General features: G+C 45.8%; 1 protein-coding gene across 1 annotated transcript; it reads left to right on the plus strand.

The window, feature by feature from the left end:
• The first annotated feature begins 6511 nt into the window (after nt 1-6511).
• On the plus strand, nt 6512-14384 carry LOC142578685 (V-type proton ATPase 16 kDa proteolipid subunit c-like). Its single transcript, XM_075688160.1, has 3 exons — nt 6512-6698; nt 8205-8388; nt 12145-14384. The coding sequence occupies exons 1-3, from the start codon at nt 6626-6628 to the stop codon at nt 12350-12352; spliced, it is 465 nt and encodes a 154-aa protein (XP_075544275.1). The 5' UTR covers nt 6512-6625; the 3' UTR covers nt 12353-14384.

A 14384-nucleotide genomic window follows, 5' to 3' on the forward strand; every position in this document is an offset into this window, starting at 1 on the left:
GGAGGTCATCGCGCGTCACGTTAAAGAGGCAACCAAGACGCTTGAAGGGGACGATGCCCCGGAAGTAATCGATAGCAAACTGCTTCACATGTGGGAGGCAAAACGTGGTATGGAGCGCAGACTAAAGAAGCAAAAATGGAACCGTAATCTCAGAAGGCGGATTGCTAGACATAACAAAGAAATTGAAAATTACGCGATCAAATTATGCGAACAGAATTGGTGCAGCAGATGCGACGAGATGGAGAGGGGCATGAGCCTTTCCAAAACGTGGGGTCTGCTGAGACATCTATTAGATCCGACCAATTCGAAAACCCTATCGGGAATTAGATTATCAAAAGCCAGGCACGCGTATGAGGGTACAGACGTGGAATTTATGGACAAACTAATCACCATGTACATTGGCGATACGCATAGCACCCCCCTCCCGGAGTACGACGGAGCTCCCAATGAGGAGCTCGACGCACCCATCACGGAGGCGGAGGTCAGGGCAGTAATATTGGGACTAAAAACCAAATCAGCCCCGGGCCCTAACGGGATAACAAACAAAATTCTAAGAAGTATGGACGATGCCTCCATCAGCGCTCTGACGGAGTACATGCAAGAAATTTGGACTAAAGGCCACCTGCCACGCCAGTGGAAGATGGCAAACGTGATCCTAATTCCAAAGCCGGGCAAACCCCCTAAACTAGAAAATCTAAGACCCATTTCCCTAACCTCATGCATGGGGAAATTGATGGAGCGCGTAGTCCAGACCAGACTGACGCACTTTATGGAGCAGAACGACCTGTGGCCGCACGAGATCATCGGCTTCCGACCGGGCTTGTGTACGCAGGACGTGATGCGCCGACTAAAACATGACATAATCGACTCACGTTCTAGAGACGCCAAGGTAATCCTCGGCATGGACTTGACAAAAACTTTTGATAATGTTAAACACGAAGCGATACTCCACGGTCTCCAAGAAATCGGGGTAGGCGCGTGAACATTCGACTATGTCAAGGACTCTTTGTCAGACAGAACTGCCTGCATGAAGTTCCAAGATATTGAATCTCCAACACTGAAATTAGGAAGCAGGGACACGCCGCAGGGCTCGGTTCTTTCCCCGCTCGATCCTCTTCAACGTGGCGATGAAGGGCCTCCCGAAGCTCTGAGAAGCATACAGGGGCTAAATTTCAGTATTTATGCGGATGACACCACCCTCTGGACCAACCAGGGGAGCGATGCGAGCATCGAGGAGCGCCTGCAGGCGGCGGCGGACACTGTCGTGGACTACGCTGCCAGTAGGGATCTCTCGTGCTCACCGCAAAAATCGGAGTTGTTCGTCTACAACCCAAAGTCGCCCCGGTGCAAGCGTAGCTGGGAATTTGACATTAAAATAGAGGGGCAACCAGCCCCAAAGGTAAACCAAATCAGAATCCTAGGACTTTTCATACAGGAAAACGGATATAATGATGGGACAATAAAAAATCTAGAGGGATTTGCCACGCAAGCACTTGGAATATTTAGAAGGGTCGCGCTGAAAGGACGAGGCCTGAAGGAAAGAAGCTTGCTTAAACTAACCCAAGCATACGTAATAAGCCGCGTGTGCTATGCCACGCCTTTCTTAAACATCAGGTCAGAGGAGAGGAGGAAACTCGACTCGCTCATTCGACGGTGCATAAAGAGGGCCTTAGGCTTACCAATTACCACCTCCACAGACAAGCTCCTCTCTATGGGAGTGCACAATACCTGGGACGAAATAGCGGAGGCTGTCAGAATTTCGCAGCTTGAAAGATTAAGCCGAACGACCACGGGCAGAGCTATCCTCGAAATGGTAGGCCTGCAAACAGATAGGGGACTACGAGGCAAAAAGACAACATCCCGCTGGACTGCCGAGAAAATATAATCATTCCTCCCCTCCCTCGTAACATGCATCCCATATTCAACATGGAGAGGAGGGAAAAGAGAGCAGAAGCACTAATCAAACGCTTTGATTCAATGGACAGCAAGTCGGTTGCGTACGTGGACGCGGCAAGTGGCAAGTCGGGTGCGGCGGTCGCCTCGGTGGTCGACGGCCGAGGTGCCCCCGTATCGGCCGCCACCATTAGAAGTCGCAACTCGGAAACGGCTGAAGAAGTTGCGATAGCGCTCGCTTGCGTGGGAACGGAAGCAAATTTCATAATTAGCGATAGCAAAACGGCCATCTGGAATTTTGGAAAGGGTAGGATCTCGCCGGAAGCGGCAAGGGTTCGGGCCAGTAGACGGCTGAAAAGAAAAATTAGCCTAATTTGGACCCCTGCACACACGTCCGTTCCCCGCAACGAGGTAGCCCACGAGCAGTGGCGTAGCTAGGTCTTCTGGCACCCGGGGCCCTTAGCTCTTCTGTCACCCCCCTCCCCCCCGGTGTAGTCGAGGAAGGTGCGGATATCGAGAATTTTCGGGTGTCTTCAGACGTATATGACACCCCCCCCCCCCCTACTGGCCCCGTGCACCCGGGGCCCACGGCCCCCCGGCCCCCCCTGTCGCTACGCCACTGCCCACGAGTTAGCCCGAGCTCTCTACTTCCGGGTGGCTGTGGAACCGGCCGACTGCCGGAACATGGACGAGCGTCTGCAAAATTATACGGAGATTGTCGAAAATTATCGGCTACGCAGGAGACTGGTGCCACCACAGGATAAAAGTCTAAACAATAGAGAGGCAGTCGCATGGCGGCGCCTGCAAGCTGGGAACTTCGTAAACCCGGTCTGGGCATACCATGTTACGCATGATAGAGAAAACGATGAGTGCAAACACTGTGGGGCGAGAGGGACCCTCGATCACATAATCTGGGAATGCGCTAGCTCACCGGGGGCTAAAGCAAACATAAATTGTAGAGAGGCCTGGGAAGCCCTGCTGCGGAGCGAGGACCCTACTCCACAGCAACACGCTATCCGCCTGGCGGAAGAAGCCGCGAAGAGTCAAGACCTCTTTGTTTGCTTCTAATCGCGGAGCTTCCGGCCCCCGTCCCCAAGGCCTGTGTGCCGGGGACGGGGAGTAGGGGCCTCCTTATCCGGCGGTACAATAAAATTGCTATCATCATCATCTTCTTCTTCACCCCACTCTTACACTCTGTTAAGGTCCTCAATCATTTGTTCTAACTCGTCTCCTGTGTTACTGAACAGGACGATGTCCTCTGTAAACCGAAGGCTGCTGAGATATTCGCCGTTGATGCTCACTCCTAAGCGTTTCCAGTTTAATAGCTTGAATGTACTTCCAAGCACGCAGTGAATAGCATGGGAGTGATTGCGTCTCCTTGTCTGACCCCTTTCTTTATAGGTATCTTCTTACTTTTCTTGTGGAGAATTGAGGTAGCTACGGAACCTCTGCAGATATTTTCTAAGATAGTCACGTAATCGTCCTGTACTCCTTGATTACGTAATGCCTCTATGACTGTTGGTATCTCTACCGAATCAAATGCCTTTTCATAATATACGAAAGCCATATAGAGAGGCTTATTGTACTCTGCGGATTTCTCGATAACCTAATTGATGACATGGATGTGATCCATTGTAAAGTATCCCTTCCTGAAGCCAGCCTGTTCCCTTGATGGACAATATCCAGTGTTGCCCTTATTCTATTGGAGATTATTTTGGTAAATATTTTATATAATACTGGGAGTAAGCTAATGGGCCTATAATATTTCAGTTCTTTAACGTCTCCCTTTTTGTGGATTAGTATAATGTCTGCATTCTTCCAGTTTTCTGGGACTCTTGCAGTATAGGCTCTTCGTTTAAAGAGCCACCAGTTTTTCAAGCATTGTGTCTCCTCCATCTCTGATTAAATCGACTGTTATTCCATCTTCTGCCGCTCTTCCTGGTCTCATGTCTTGCAAGGCCCTTCTGACCTCATCTCTAGTTACAGGAAGAGTTCCTGTATCTTGTTCATTACTGTTCCTAATTGAGGTATCCTGACTCCTCTGGGTACTGTAGAGGTCAGTATAGAATTCTTCCGCTGCTTTTACTGTATCTTCGAGATTGCTGATGATATTACCCTGCTTATCTTTCAGAGTATACATCTTGGTTTGTCCTATTCCAAGCTTCCTTCTCATTGATTTCATGCTGCGTCCATTTTTTACGTCTTTCTCAGTCTTTCTCACGTATATAATTTCGAATATCCCTTATTTTTTCCTTATTGATCAGTTTTGACAGTTCCGCGAATTCTATCTGATCTCTTGAGTTGGATGCTTTCATTCTTTGTCGTTTCTTTATGAGGTCCTTCGTTATTTGCGAGAGCTTACCTAATGGTTGCCTTGGTGCCTGATCTCCTACCTCAATTGTTGCTTCTGAAACTAGTCTAGTTATGCTTTCGTTCATTTCCTCTGTGCCATCTTCATCCCTCTGTTTTAAGGCTGAATATTTGTTTGCAAGCACCAGCCTGAATTGGTCTGCTTTTACCCTTAATGCGTCTAGGATGCCCTGTCTCCTCTACATCAATTTTACTGTTTCTCTTTTCATAATGAGGTGAATCCTAGGCCTCACTAAGCTATGATAACTGCCCCCCTTTACCCTACCTAACATTTCTACATACTGCATTATGCTGGGATCGGCAAAAAGTATGAAATCTATTTCATTTCTTGTTTCACCATTAGAGCATTTCCAGGTCCACTTTCTGTTGCTACGCTTCCTGAAGAAGGTGTTCATTATTCGCAGCTTATTCCTTTCCGCGAATTCTACCAGCATCTCTCCTCTAGCGTTCCCAGAATCGACGCCATAGTTGCAAATTGCTTATTTACCTGTCTGCTTTTTCCCCACTTTTGCATTGAAGTCGCCCATTGCTACGGCATACTGAGTTTGCATTTTTCTCATCGCTAATTCAACGTCTTCATAAAACTGATCTACTTCATCATCATCATGACTACATGTTGGAGCGTAGGCTTGTACTACTTTTAATATATACCTCTTATTAAGTTTGATTTTAATGGTGTAGAATTCGTCATTGTTGCCCGCTATGTCATTATGGATTAGGAATCCTACTCCATATTGCTTCTTATCTGGGAGACCTCTATAACAGAGGACATGACCGTTAGTCAGCACTGTATAAGCCTCACCAGTTCTTCTAACCTCACTAAGGCCAATGACATCCCAAACAATACCTGACAGAGAGCTCGGTTGTTAAAGGTTGCCAGAGTCAGTTTCCATTAGCGGCCTGTCCGGGTGCCGAGATTCTTAGCACCCTCTGCTGCGTTACAGGTCTGACCACCGCCTTCGTCAAATGATTCGCACCTGCTGTAGACTGAGGGCCATTGGTTGATCGAATGAGTCATTTGGGAGGGAGTGGCCGAATACTGCACTAGGGAGGCCAATTCCTGTTCTGGTGAGGAAGTGTCTTTTGTTGAAGCTTAGTGGGTCTTCCTAATTTGGTTGTACCTAGATTAGTACAGCCCCACTGGCTCTCGGCATCGTTTGCCGGTGTTAGGCACTGAGCACGTGCTGGTGGGCGAGTTGGTTGTACATGATTACAACGAAGGCGCCTAATAAAACAACAGACGAAGGAAGGCAACGCGGGACAACCACGTAGGTTGTCCCGTGTCCGTTTTTTTTTTATTATTATTATTTGGCGCCTTCGTTGTAATCGGTGTTAGGCGCCACTCCAAGCCTGGAGGTCCGCAAACTTCGTTTAATTAAGGGCTCTACAGAGATAACTAAACCGGATCTCGAAAGATATGCTTTTCTGCTCTGCGAGCGTCGGAAAACCAGAAGGACGTCATGATTGCTATGTTTTGAACATCAGCTACAAGGTCGTGCGTTTTTATTTTAAAATCGTAGAAAAATGTTTTGCGCGCATTACTGCTCAATTGTTGCTCAAATTTTGCAAGAAGATTGCATACTATAACCCAAATTGTTACGCTCCAAGTTTATTGTGAAAGAAACTGAATTTGCCTTCGTCTGCACCCCTCGCAGCAAGTGATATTTTAAACAGAGCGACTATGTCATTGTTGGCGTCTGCAGTGCGGCAAAGCACGGCCTTCGAGATCCGCTTTTAATAATTGCTCGTGGGTAGAGAAGCACAAACATGGGCGCAGACGAAGGCAAACTCGCAGTATTTTCTCGACATACTCCGCAAGTAACAGTGCTGAGTGTTATATTGAATGATTAGGAATCAAGATGTTGTAACGCATACAATATCAAGATGTACTAACAGTGTTGTCCCAGTCCACGCCCCATAGGGTAACGGCTTCTGGATTTAGAAAGTGTATATTTAAGGCTATACTTTTGCCGGTTGAATGCAGCGAAAGCGATTTCATGAGCCGAAAACACGTTATAGAAGTCAGTCAAGTTTTGGACACAACCTACTCGCCTAAACTGCCATACTTGTGCCCTAGATTTCGGTTCTGTTTTTGATCTCATTGTTTTTTGGCAGTCCAAGTGCGACAACCATCAATTGACGTCAAGAGTGACGTCAACGCATTGCGTACATTGCCACCAATCATGGCGTCGAGATATGCCTTGTTTCCGGTTCCGGCGCGAAATTTTTGTCACATGATAAAAAGAAAAGCAATCGGCCATTATTCGGCGAGACGTAAGCTTGCAGCTGGCATTAGGTGGTGTACGATCAAGATTGGTGCCGCTAGCAAGCTCTCGCTCAAAAATTTCCCAGGGAAGCAGCAATGGCCGACAAGGAACCTCTGTACACTCCCTTCTTCGGCGTCATGGGAGCCGTTGCAGCTATGGCGTTTAGCGGTAAAGTACAACCTCCTTCATTGCTGCTTTCGCTGCTGGTGCAGTCGATTTGTACGATCGGCCAGTGCCCCTAGGCCTAAGTCATTGGAGTAAGGGATTTGTAAGCCGGCCGGGGCCACAAAATCGGAGCTTCAGTGTCCTCGGCTCTCGCTCGAAATTAAGGTGTAGCTACTGCCACACCTAACGTGTATTCGCGTCTCCGCGGCATCTCGGTTGACCGAGAATAAATTTTCACCGTAGATTTGGACCTTTCTTTTTATACTGCTGATTTAGCGTACGACAAATATGGCCAAAGTTTAATGCCTTTTGCGGTATTCGTTCGCATCACGGCCACGCACCTTTCATACGTTCGCCTTGTTCCGTGCAAGTTGCTGAGATCGCATTTAGATGGGTCCTTTGCCTGCACACCGCCGGCATATGAGCCTGTTATAGTGGCGCTGGGCTCAATGACTCCAGCACTGACTAATCGCCAAAAGGGAGGGGCATTGTAGAGTGCCTCCGTGTTTCGACTGTATTCGGGGATTTCAAGGGCGTATCGAAGAAGCTAAATTTCGATTGGGCTGACCCGATTTTTCTACCATTTTCGCCTGCTACTGCAAGAGCGGTGCCGTGCCCGTCTTGGTCTCGTGACTGCGCATGCCGAGACTTCATGGCAGGCTGATAACGGGCCGCCGTAAAATTTTGTAACTGCTGCTTAGTACCGGCATCGCAGGCCAGCTTATGGGGCGGAAAAAAATTTGATGTCGATGCGGGCTGTAGAACTGCTCTCCATTCGTGGCGTTTCTGATAGCTTTTAACGGCGCGAAAGGGGGGCGTTACCTCCAAAAGTCACGCGCTCGACCCCGCGAAAGGCGATTCGGGCTAGGATTTCGATTCTCCACGCCTCGGCAGCGTTTCCTGTTGGCAAAAACCAGGCAGAATGCCCATTTCGGCCTGCTCTGCACGAGGTAACACGCAGCTGTGTCGGAAACGGCCTGGAAATAGGCTGGGTGCTCTGTACCTCGCGCAAACAGTTCATTCAGTCAGTCACGTGAGATGCCGGCTCCGGCGACGTTCACCTGCTGCGCGGCCTTCGGAAAGTGAATTGGCCAACGCAATCAACCGCTTCTGTTCGCTCATTCGTAGCGTGGCGCAAATCGAGCTATAAAGGGTTTTTATAATATCTGGCAAAGCACTTATCTGCCCTGAGCTAACCGCCACTGTAATTTATTGTGCTCTTGTTCATCCGCAATGGTTGTTTAATTAACTTAAGTTGAATGTTATTTTCCTACGTGGCGGGTGACCTGGTCTTATATCGCGATACTTCGATAACTCTACAAGATTCTTCTGCGTATATAATGCTATAGCTCCTACTGCATTGTACCTGCTGTTAAAAACGCGCAATAAGGTCGTGTAAAGTGTAAACGCAAAGTCATGCACACGCTTCTGGCCTCTTTTACGCTGATGTACAGATATTTTCGTGTAAGGCCGGCGCTTTTTCTCTAAATGATGGATCTTTCTTTTCAGCACTGGGAGCTGCCTATGGTACAGCAAAGTCTGGCACAGGCATTGCAGCCATGTCTGTGATGCGGCCAGAGCTCATCATGAAATCCATCATTCCAGTGGTCATGGCGGGTATCATTGCTATCTACGGCCTCGTCGTTGCTGTGCTTATCTCCAGTACCATCAAGCCAGACTACAAATTATTTTCGTGAGTGTCTTTGAGGCTATATTCATTAACACCAAATTGGATTTATAACCGTGCCACACGAGCACAGAAAATGGTATTCAGTAAAGGCCATAATTTCCTGAATTACATTCCTTTCGGTGGGTCAGCCACACATCCAAATTTGATGACATTCGACCCATAATGCCGATAAAAGCTTCTTCTGAAGTGAGTAATTTTAGGGTAATAACAAAAAGATAAACATGTATTACCTGCCTTCAAGGCTAGTGACATGTAGAAATAAGCATACTATGGTGCCGCTTGCTTTACTTTGTCGCTGTCTTTTACAATGTTGCAACCGACAAAGCACAATGACGATAAAATCGTCCTTGTATGCTTGTTGCCAACATTTAACACTACGCCTCTTGTAGTAGCATCTTCTGTTTGTTTTTTTCTTTTCATTATATAAACCATCATGCGCTTTGTTTGCTGTATAGCTTAAACACCTGAAAAACTTGTTTCCAGATAAATAGGATGTCATTTCAAATAATTTAAGTAAACCACACTGAGCAAGCTATGGCACCAAGAGTATGTTGTTCTCAGTCGAATGAGTTCTGGCGAATGCTTTCGGTGAGGAACGGCATTAAGGCAAATGCCATTTGACTTGCCTGTGTGGCACCCATGCAAATGACATTAAATCTTAAGGCATCAGGAATTTCATGCCATTTTCTCTGTCCGTGTGGTACCGGTATAATACCCGTGCCACACATGCCATCGGGTCAAATGTCACTAAATTTGGATGTTATATATGTCAGATTTGTGGATTATCATTGCGTTAAAAGGCTGAAAAATGCAGCAGTGAGTTATTTTTCTCATTGACAGGCATGATAATCATCACACATAATTATGAGTCCTGAATAGCCAAAATTTTCTAAAGTGTGACAATGATAGAGAAAAGTACCTGGAATTCTCGCTAAAGCTGTCCAATGGAATTGAAGTAATGTAGGAATTTTGGGTTACTATAATATAAGCTAACGGGAAGTGAATCTCTTACCTAGACGTTTTGTTTGCTTAATGTATGTGAAAGTGACGAATAAACAGTAATTTCACCAGCAGGGTGCAGTGGGCTTTTATAGCTAATATATTTTCGTAATGGATGACAGCTTAAATTCTGTGTTTACCTTCAAATTCAAAAGTTTCAAATACAGCAGGATTCAACAAAACGCAAATAACCCAAGTTTTCCTAGCACGACAAGGCACTTAGTCTGTTATACCCAATTCTTTCATGGTTCTCGACGTTTGGGATAGAATTGAATTCTGTGGAGCATATTTGACCACATGTTAACATGATAATTACCTGAGCTTCATATAGGTAAAATACGATTCTGCCCTTTACCTGCCTGAAAGCCACCATGAAGCATTAATTGCCCCAAAAGTCATAACAAATGGAAATGATTTGTTAAAATTTGTATTAACGAGCTCTGCCGCTCGGATATCTAATAAAGACCTAGAGCGCTAAAAACAGACAGGACATGGAAAAAGAAATGCACACCACATGCGCCAGTCTTTATTATAATTCATTACCAACTAGCGCGCCTATCCATCCTTTTACGGATATCTAGGCTTTTTATACAGGGGATGTCTTATTCACCTGCTGTGTAAATTCTAGTTTACTGCTACATCCACCTATTCAATGCCTTTAGTGATACCGCAGAATCGCAGTGCTTAAACCCATGCCAATCCTTTTGTAAGGAATAAAAAAATGTGTGCCCCCCCCCCCCCCCCCCCCCAATAGGTGTGCTTATCCACTTGGTGCTGCTCGGTGAAAGAAATGGATGCTCTGCACACTTCAAAGTGACACACAACACTTCATTCTTTGAAAAGTGTTTAACAGGATCTTTACTGGAGTTCCTACCTCACTTCTAACTGGCACAATATCTTTGATATTTCATCCACTGTTACTTTCATTGTTCTCAACATTGCATCTCTAAGAAAAGTGTTTCATGGCACTTAATGTCTGTGTACTCTTAGAGGCTGCTAAAGATAAAATTCCAGTATTAGTCAAGCCTCCAAGTTGCACAAATCGAGCTGTCAGCTCAACATTATCAGAAATGACAAAACACTCTGAAATTACATTCCTTAGATCCTTCAAATACATCTGCAATGCAGATTTCTTTCGAGCATTAGTTGAAGCACTTTGAAGTTTGTTGCATTCATAGTCATTATAGTGATTGTTCGACTTGGTTTAAGCTGTCAAGACTAGTGAAAATGGAACTTTTGAAATATGATGCATCGTTTATCACTCCATGACGGCACAACCAACAGATATATTGCAAACTGCATCTGTGTCTAAAATGGGCAAAGTATTAATATCTGCACAATTTGTAGCAAGAGTAAATTGCAATATATGTTGCAATTAACATATCCTCTTTAAACACTCTGCCAGGTGCAGTTTGCAGAATTGTAATGTTTTTGTTGTAGGTTTAGCACTGTAGCTTAGAGGTGATTTTGAAGGGGATGGGGCTGCAATTTTATTAACGGTAACACATTTTCAGGCATCAATTGTCATGAATATTACCATTCTAAAAACGTGAAATATATTATTAGAACCAGCTCAGTGATTGTATATAGTATTCTGTATTTCGCATTGAAATAAGGGTGCAAGCTAAAGCTTCCTTTTTAAGTGTCGCTGAATGGCACAGCGAGCAGCCGTGACCCATCCTTGTGGCTCAGTGACACCGGTGACTCCAGAGGTCGCATGACCAGATCTGGTCGCTTGGTCGAAGAGCAACTGTTCTGGGTCAGTCGCAAGACTTCTGAATCGCGTGTGCAAGAACAGGATGTCTGTATACGCTGATGATTATTTTACGCAACAATGCGAGCAGATGTGAACAGCATCAATCAAGAGACATATCAGTGTGGTGGCGGTCCAGTTGCATGACCTCCTCAAGTTGCTGGTGTGAATGAGCCCTCACTCTTCTTATAACAAAGTGAATCTAAATATTTCCTAGTTGATATCGGTGTGTAAGAAATGATTATAGTGAATATCAGACATAACAAGAGTACCAATCGTGTTTGGTGCAACTTTGTTACAATGAGGTTCGACTGCACTGTAACTGAGTGGAAGTTGCATGCAAGGCCTGCTCTTGGATTATGTGTGCTTTTCGGGAAGTTGCTAACATTGCAGCCTGTGGAAAAGTGCCTCCACCATTTGCACAGGCAGGTTTCTAACATTGCAGCATCTTGTTATTGGAGTACTGTCTTTATCGAATGTAGGGCTGTAAAGAAACATCAATGTCGCACAGCACTCAAAAGGCAGCAGTGCTGTGCAGCATGCGAGGCCAAATGCACCTGTATAGGCTGTGATAAAGTAGTGGTACACTTCACCGACCATCAAAGCTGTGCATTACTGTTACATGCTTGCACAGAGGTTGAATTGTGGGTGCCAACTTCGGTGAGCAGTAATCCTGAGCAAGTTAGCCCCTCGTTATTGAGGTCATGCCGACTGACCTTGTTTCGTATTTTGAAATGTTTTCCTTGTATCTTTTGATGTAATGATAGCAAATAAACGTTTATGATGTGTCTATAGGCTTGTTGCTGCTATTGACAGTAGTTCAAGAAAGGTTGTGGCTCCCGTCAGAGGCAGTGTTTGTTGTTTCAGTCATATTGATCGTGTATCCAAAGCCTTAAAAATACATAAATCTGAATGTGGAAATGTTGCCAATCACAACCTTTTATAGTGATGCAAGTGAATGTGTGCTGTTCCTCAACCTGTTAACGCCTCCCTTTCTTGCGTCGCAGTGCGTTCCTGCATCTGGGAGCTGGACTGAGTGTAGGGCTGAGCGGATTGGCGGCCGGCTTTGCTATTGGCATCGTTGGGGATGCCGGCGTTCGTGGTACGGCGCAGCAGCCCCGGCTGTTTGTGGGCATGATTCTGATCCTCATTTTCGCCGAAGTGCTTGGGTTGTACGGTCTCATCGTGGCTCTGATCATGTACTCCCGCGGTTGAGCACTACTTCGCGATGCCAGCCAGCCCCCCACCCCCTTTACAAACCAACACCATCGCCCCTCCCATCCCTGCCCGCCATCAAACCTCTCTTCCCTCCAATGCCAGCATTGTGCCCGATGTCGCATGTCTTAAAATCGTACCACACCCAGTCCCTAGAGCTCCACTTGGCTAAGCAAGAAGAGGTGTAGACAGTCTTTATTTCCCTCCCCCCCAGTGTGACTTCTTGCAGCCCTGAATCCCACTGTCCGAGCATGTATGGCAGAACCTTATCCACCATCTGTTTTTTGCACATTGCCCTGTAATGTTTCACTGCAGGTGGCGTGCGCGTGTCGGTGTATTTATTGTAGTTTACGAAACTTTTGTTTCGTTTCATTAAGTCCTTTACAGGCACCATTTCTGATTTGAGTGCTTCCTGCATGCATGTATTCGTTTTCTCGCTCATGTCACAGTTGCTGTGCTTGCTGGTGTCGTATCTACATTCTGAAAACGCTTTTCTTTCTCCTACACCTCTCTGCTTGCACCTACTAGACGTTGAGCAAATGGATGTGCAGAGCTCACTTGTGGATCGCTGGCCAGTCATTGTCTGTTGCTCCGTTGTGTGGGAACTTTGTACTGCCAGTTTTAATTTGGCAACCATCTACTGCGTCTGGCTGTCGGGTTGCAGACATTCCAAAGAGAGCTAGCCCAATTATTATGCCCTGTGGATCCATTTGATGCCTGCTCCTCCACCCCCCCCCTCCCCCGTTTGTTTTACTTGATAACAAATGGTGATACTACATGTAGTTGGCTCACCCTGTTACCTGTTCAATCTTTTTAATTGTGCTGCTTTACAGAACAATCTTTTAAAGCTGGCTGCAACAAAAAATTGCCAGCTGCCAGCAGCGAGCCGTCGGCATTCACTAGATGTAATAGCTGAAGCAACATGTGCTGGTCAGTGTTAGTGGGAGAAACTGTGGCATGGTTAGGCAATGCAGCATTCTGCAGCCAGCCTGCAACTTCAAATTTCCAGCCAAAAGCACTCAACCAGATGTTAGCTTACAGCTGAAAAAGGCAGTTAGCAAATTTAAGGGCATGTAAGTGTGTGTGTGTGTGTGTGTGTAGCAACACATATTCACTATAATGCAATGGATGGTGCACATTTACAAATGCTATCTGGAAAAATGTCCTCAAAGGGAATATAGTGCACTCTTTCCTGCCACTAATCATGCAGTGCGCTTGAGCAAGTTGCAGGCTGTCTTTTAACTGACGGATTTGCAGAAGTGCACTCGGCTGAGTGCAGCAATTAGAAATGGCGTTAAACATGTTCTCCCTGCAAGCTCTCTACAGGAGGCCCACTGGGGACCCACTGGAGACCCACTGCCTTTATGCCCAGATGAGTTTTCGAGTGGAGGTTATAAATGCAGGTTGCACTCTATGTATACGTGGCCGACATGGGGGCATCCATACCTGTTCACATGTGTAAGCTTCTTTCAATATCGACTGCCACTGGATTGCAAGTGTGAGGTTTTAGTAAGTTGTTGTGCGCTAGCATTGTTGGACCGAGCCTCTACTTATGTCCTACTAAACAAGCATGCTCCCTCCTGTTGTTTCTCTATGGGTGCCGCTGCGACAGTGCTGAAAACACAAAGTGCCAGCATGTTAACACTGGAAGAAAAAAGAAAACGTGGCACTACCCGCACATGCTTTTGAAATGTAGATGTCTGCATTATGACTGTAACCAGTTTATCTGTGTAAATACATTGGTAGTACTGTGATCTGGTGAGCGCATGTATGTTTAACCGAGCTGTAAACAGAAATTTTCATCTAGGTATTGTCCTGCATTAGCTACACATCTGTTGACGTGACTGTTTTGGAAGTTGATTCATTTCGTGTTTTTTTTTTCTCCAAAATGTTCTCTGTTGGCAGGTGGTATGAAGTGGGTTCAATTCCCTGTAATATAGTAGTGGTGTATGTGTATGTATGTATATATGTGTCATATACATACTTTGCGGTTACTCTATTTTTTTTTCTGAAGAATAAAGCTTTTTTTTTT

This window comes from Dermacentor variabilis, chromosome 4, assembly GCF_050947875.1.
Source record: "Dermacentor variabilis isolate Ectoservices chromosome 4, ASM5094787v1, whole genome shotgun sequence".
NCBI classification, from domain to species: Eukaryota; Metazoa; Arthropoda; class Arachnida; order Ixodida; family Ixodidae; genus Dermacentor; species Dermacentor variabilis.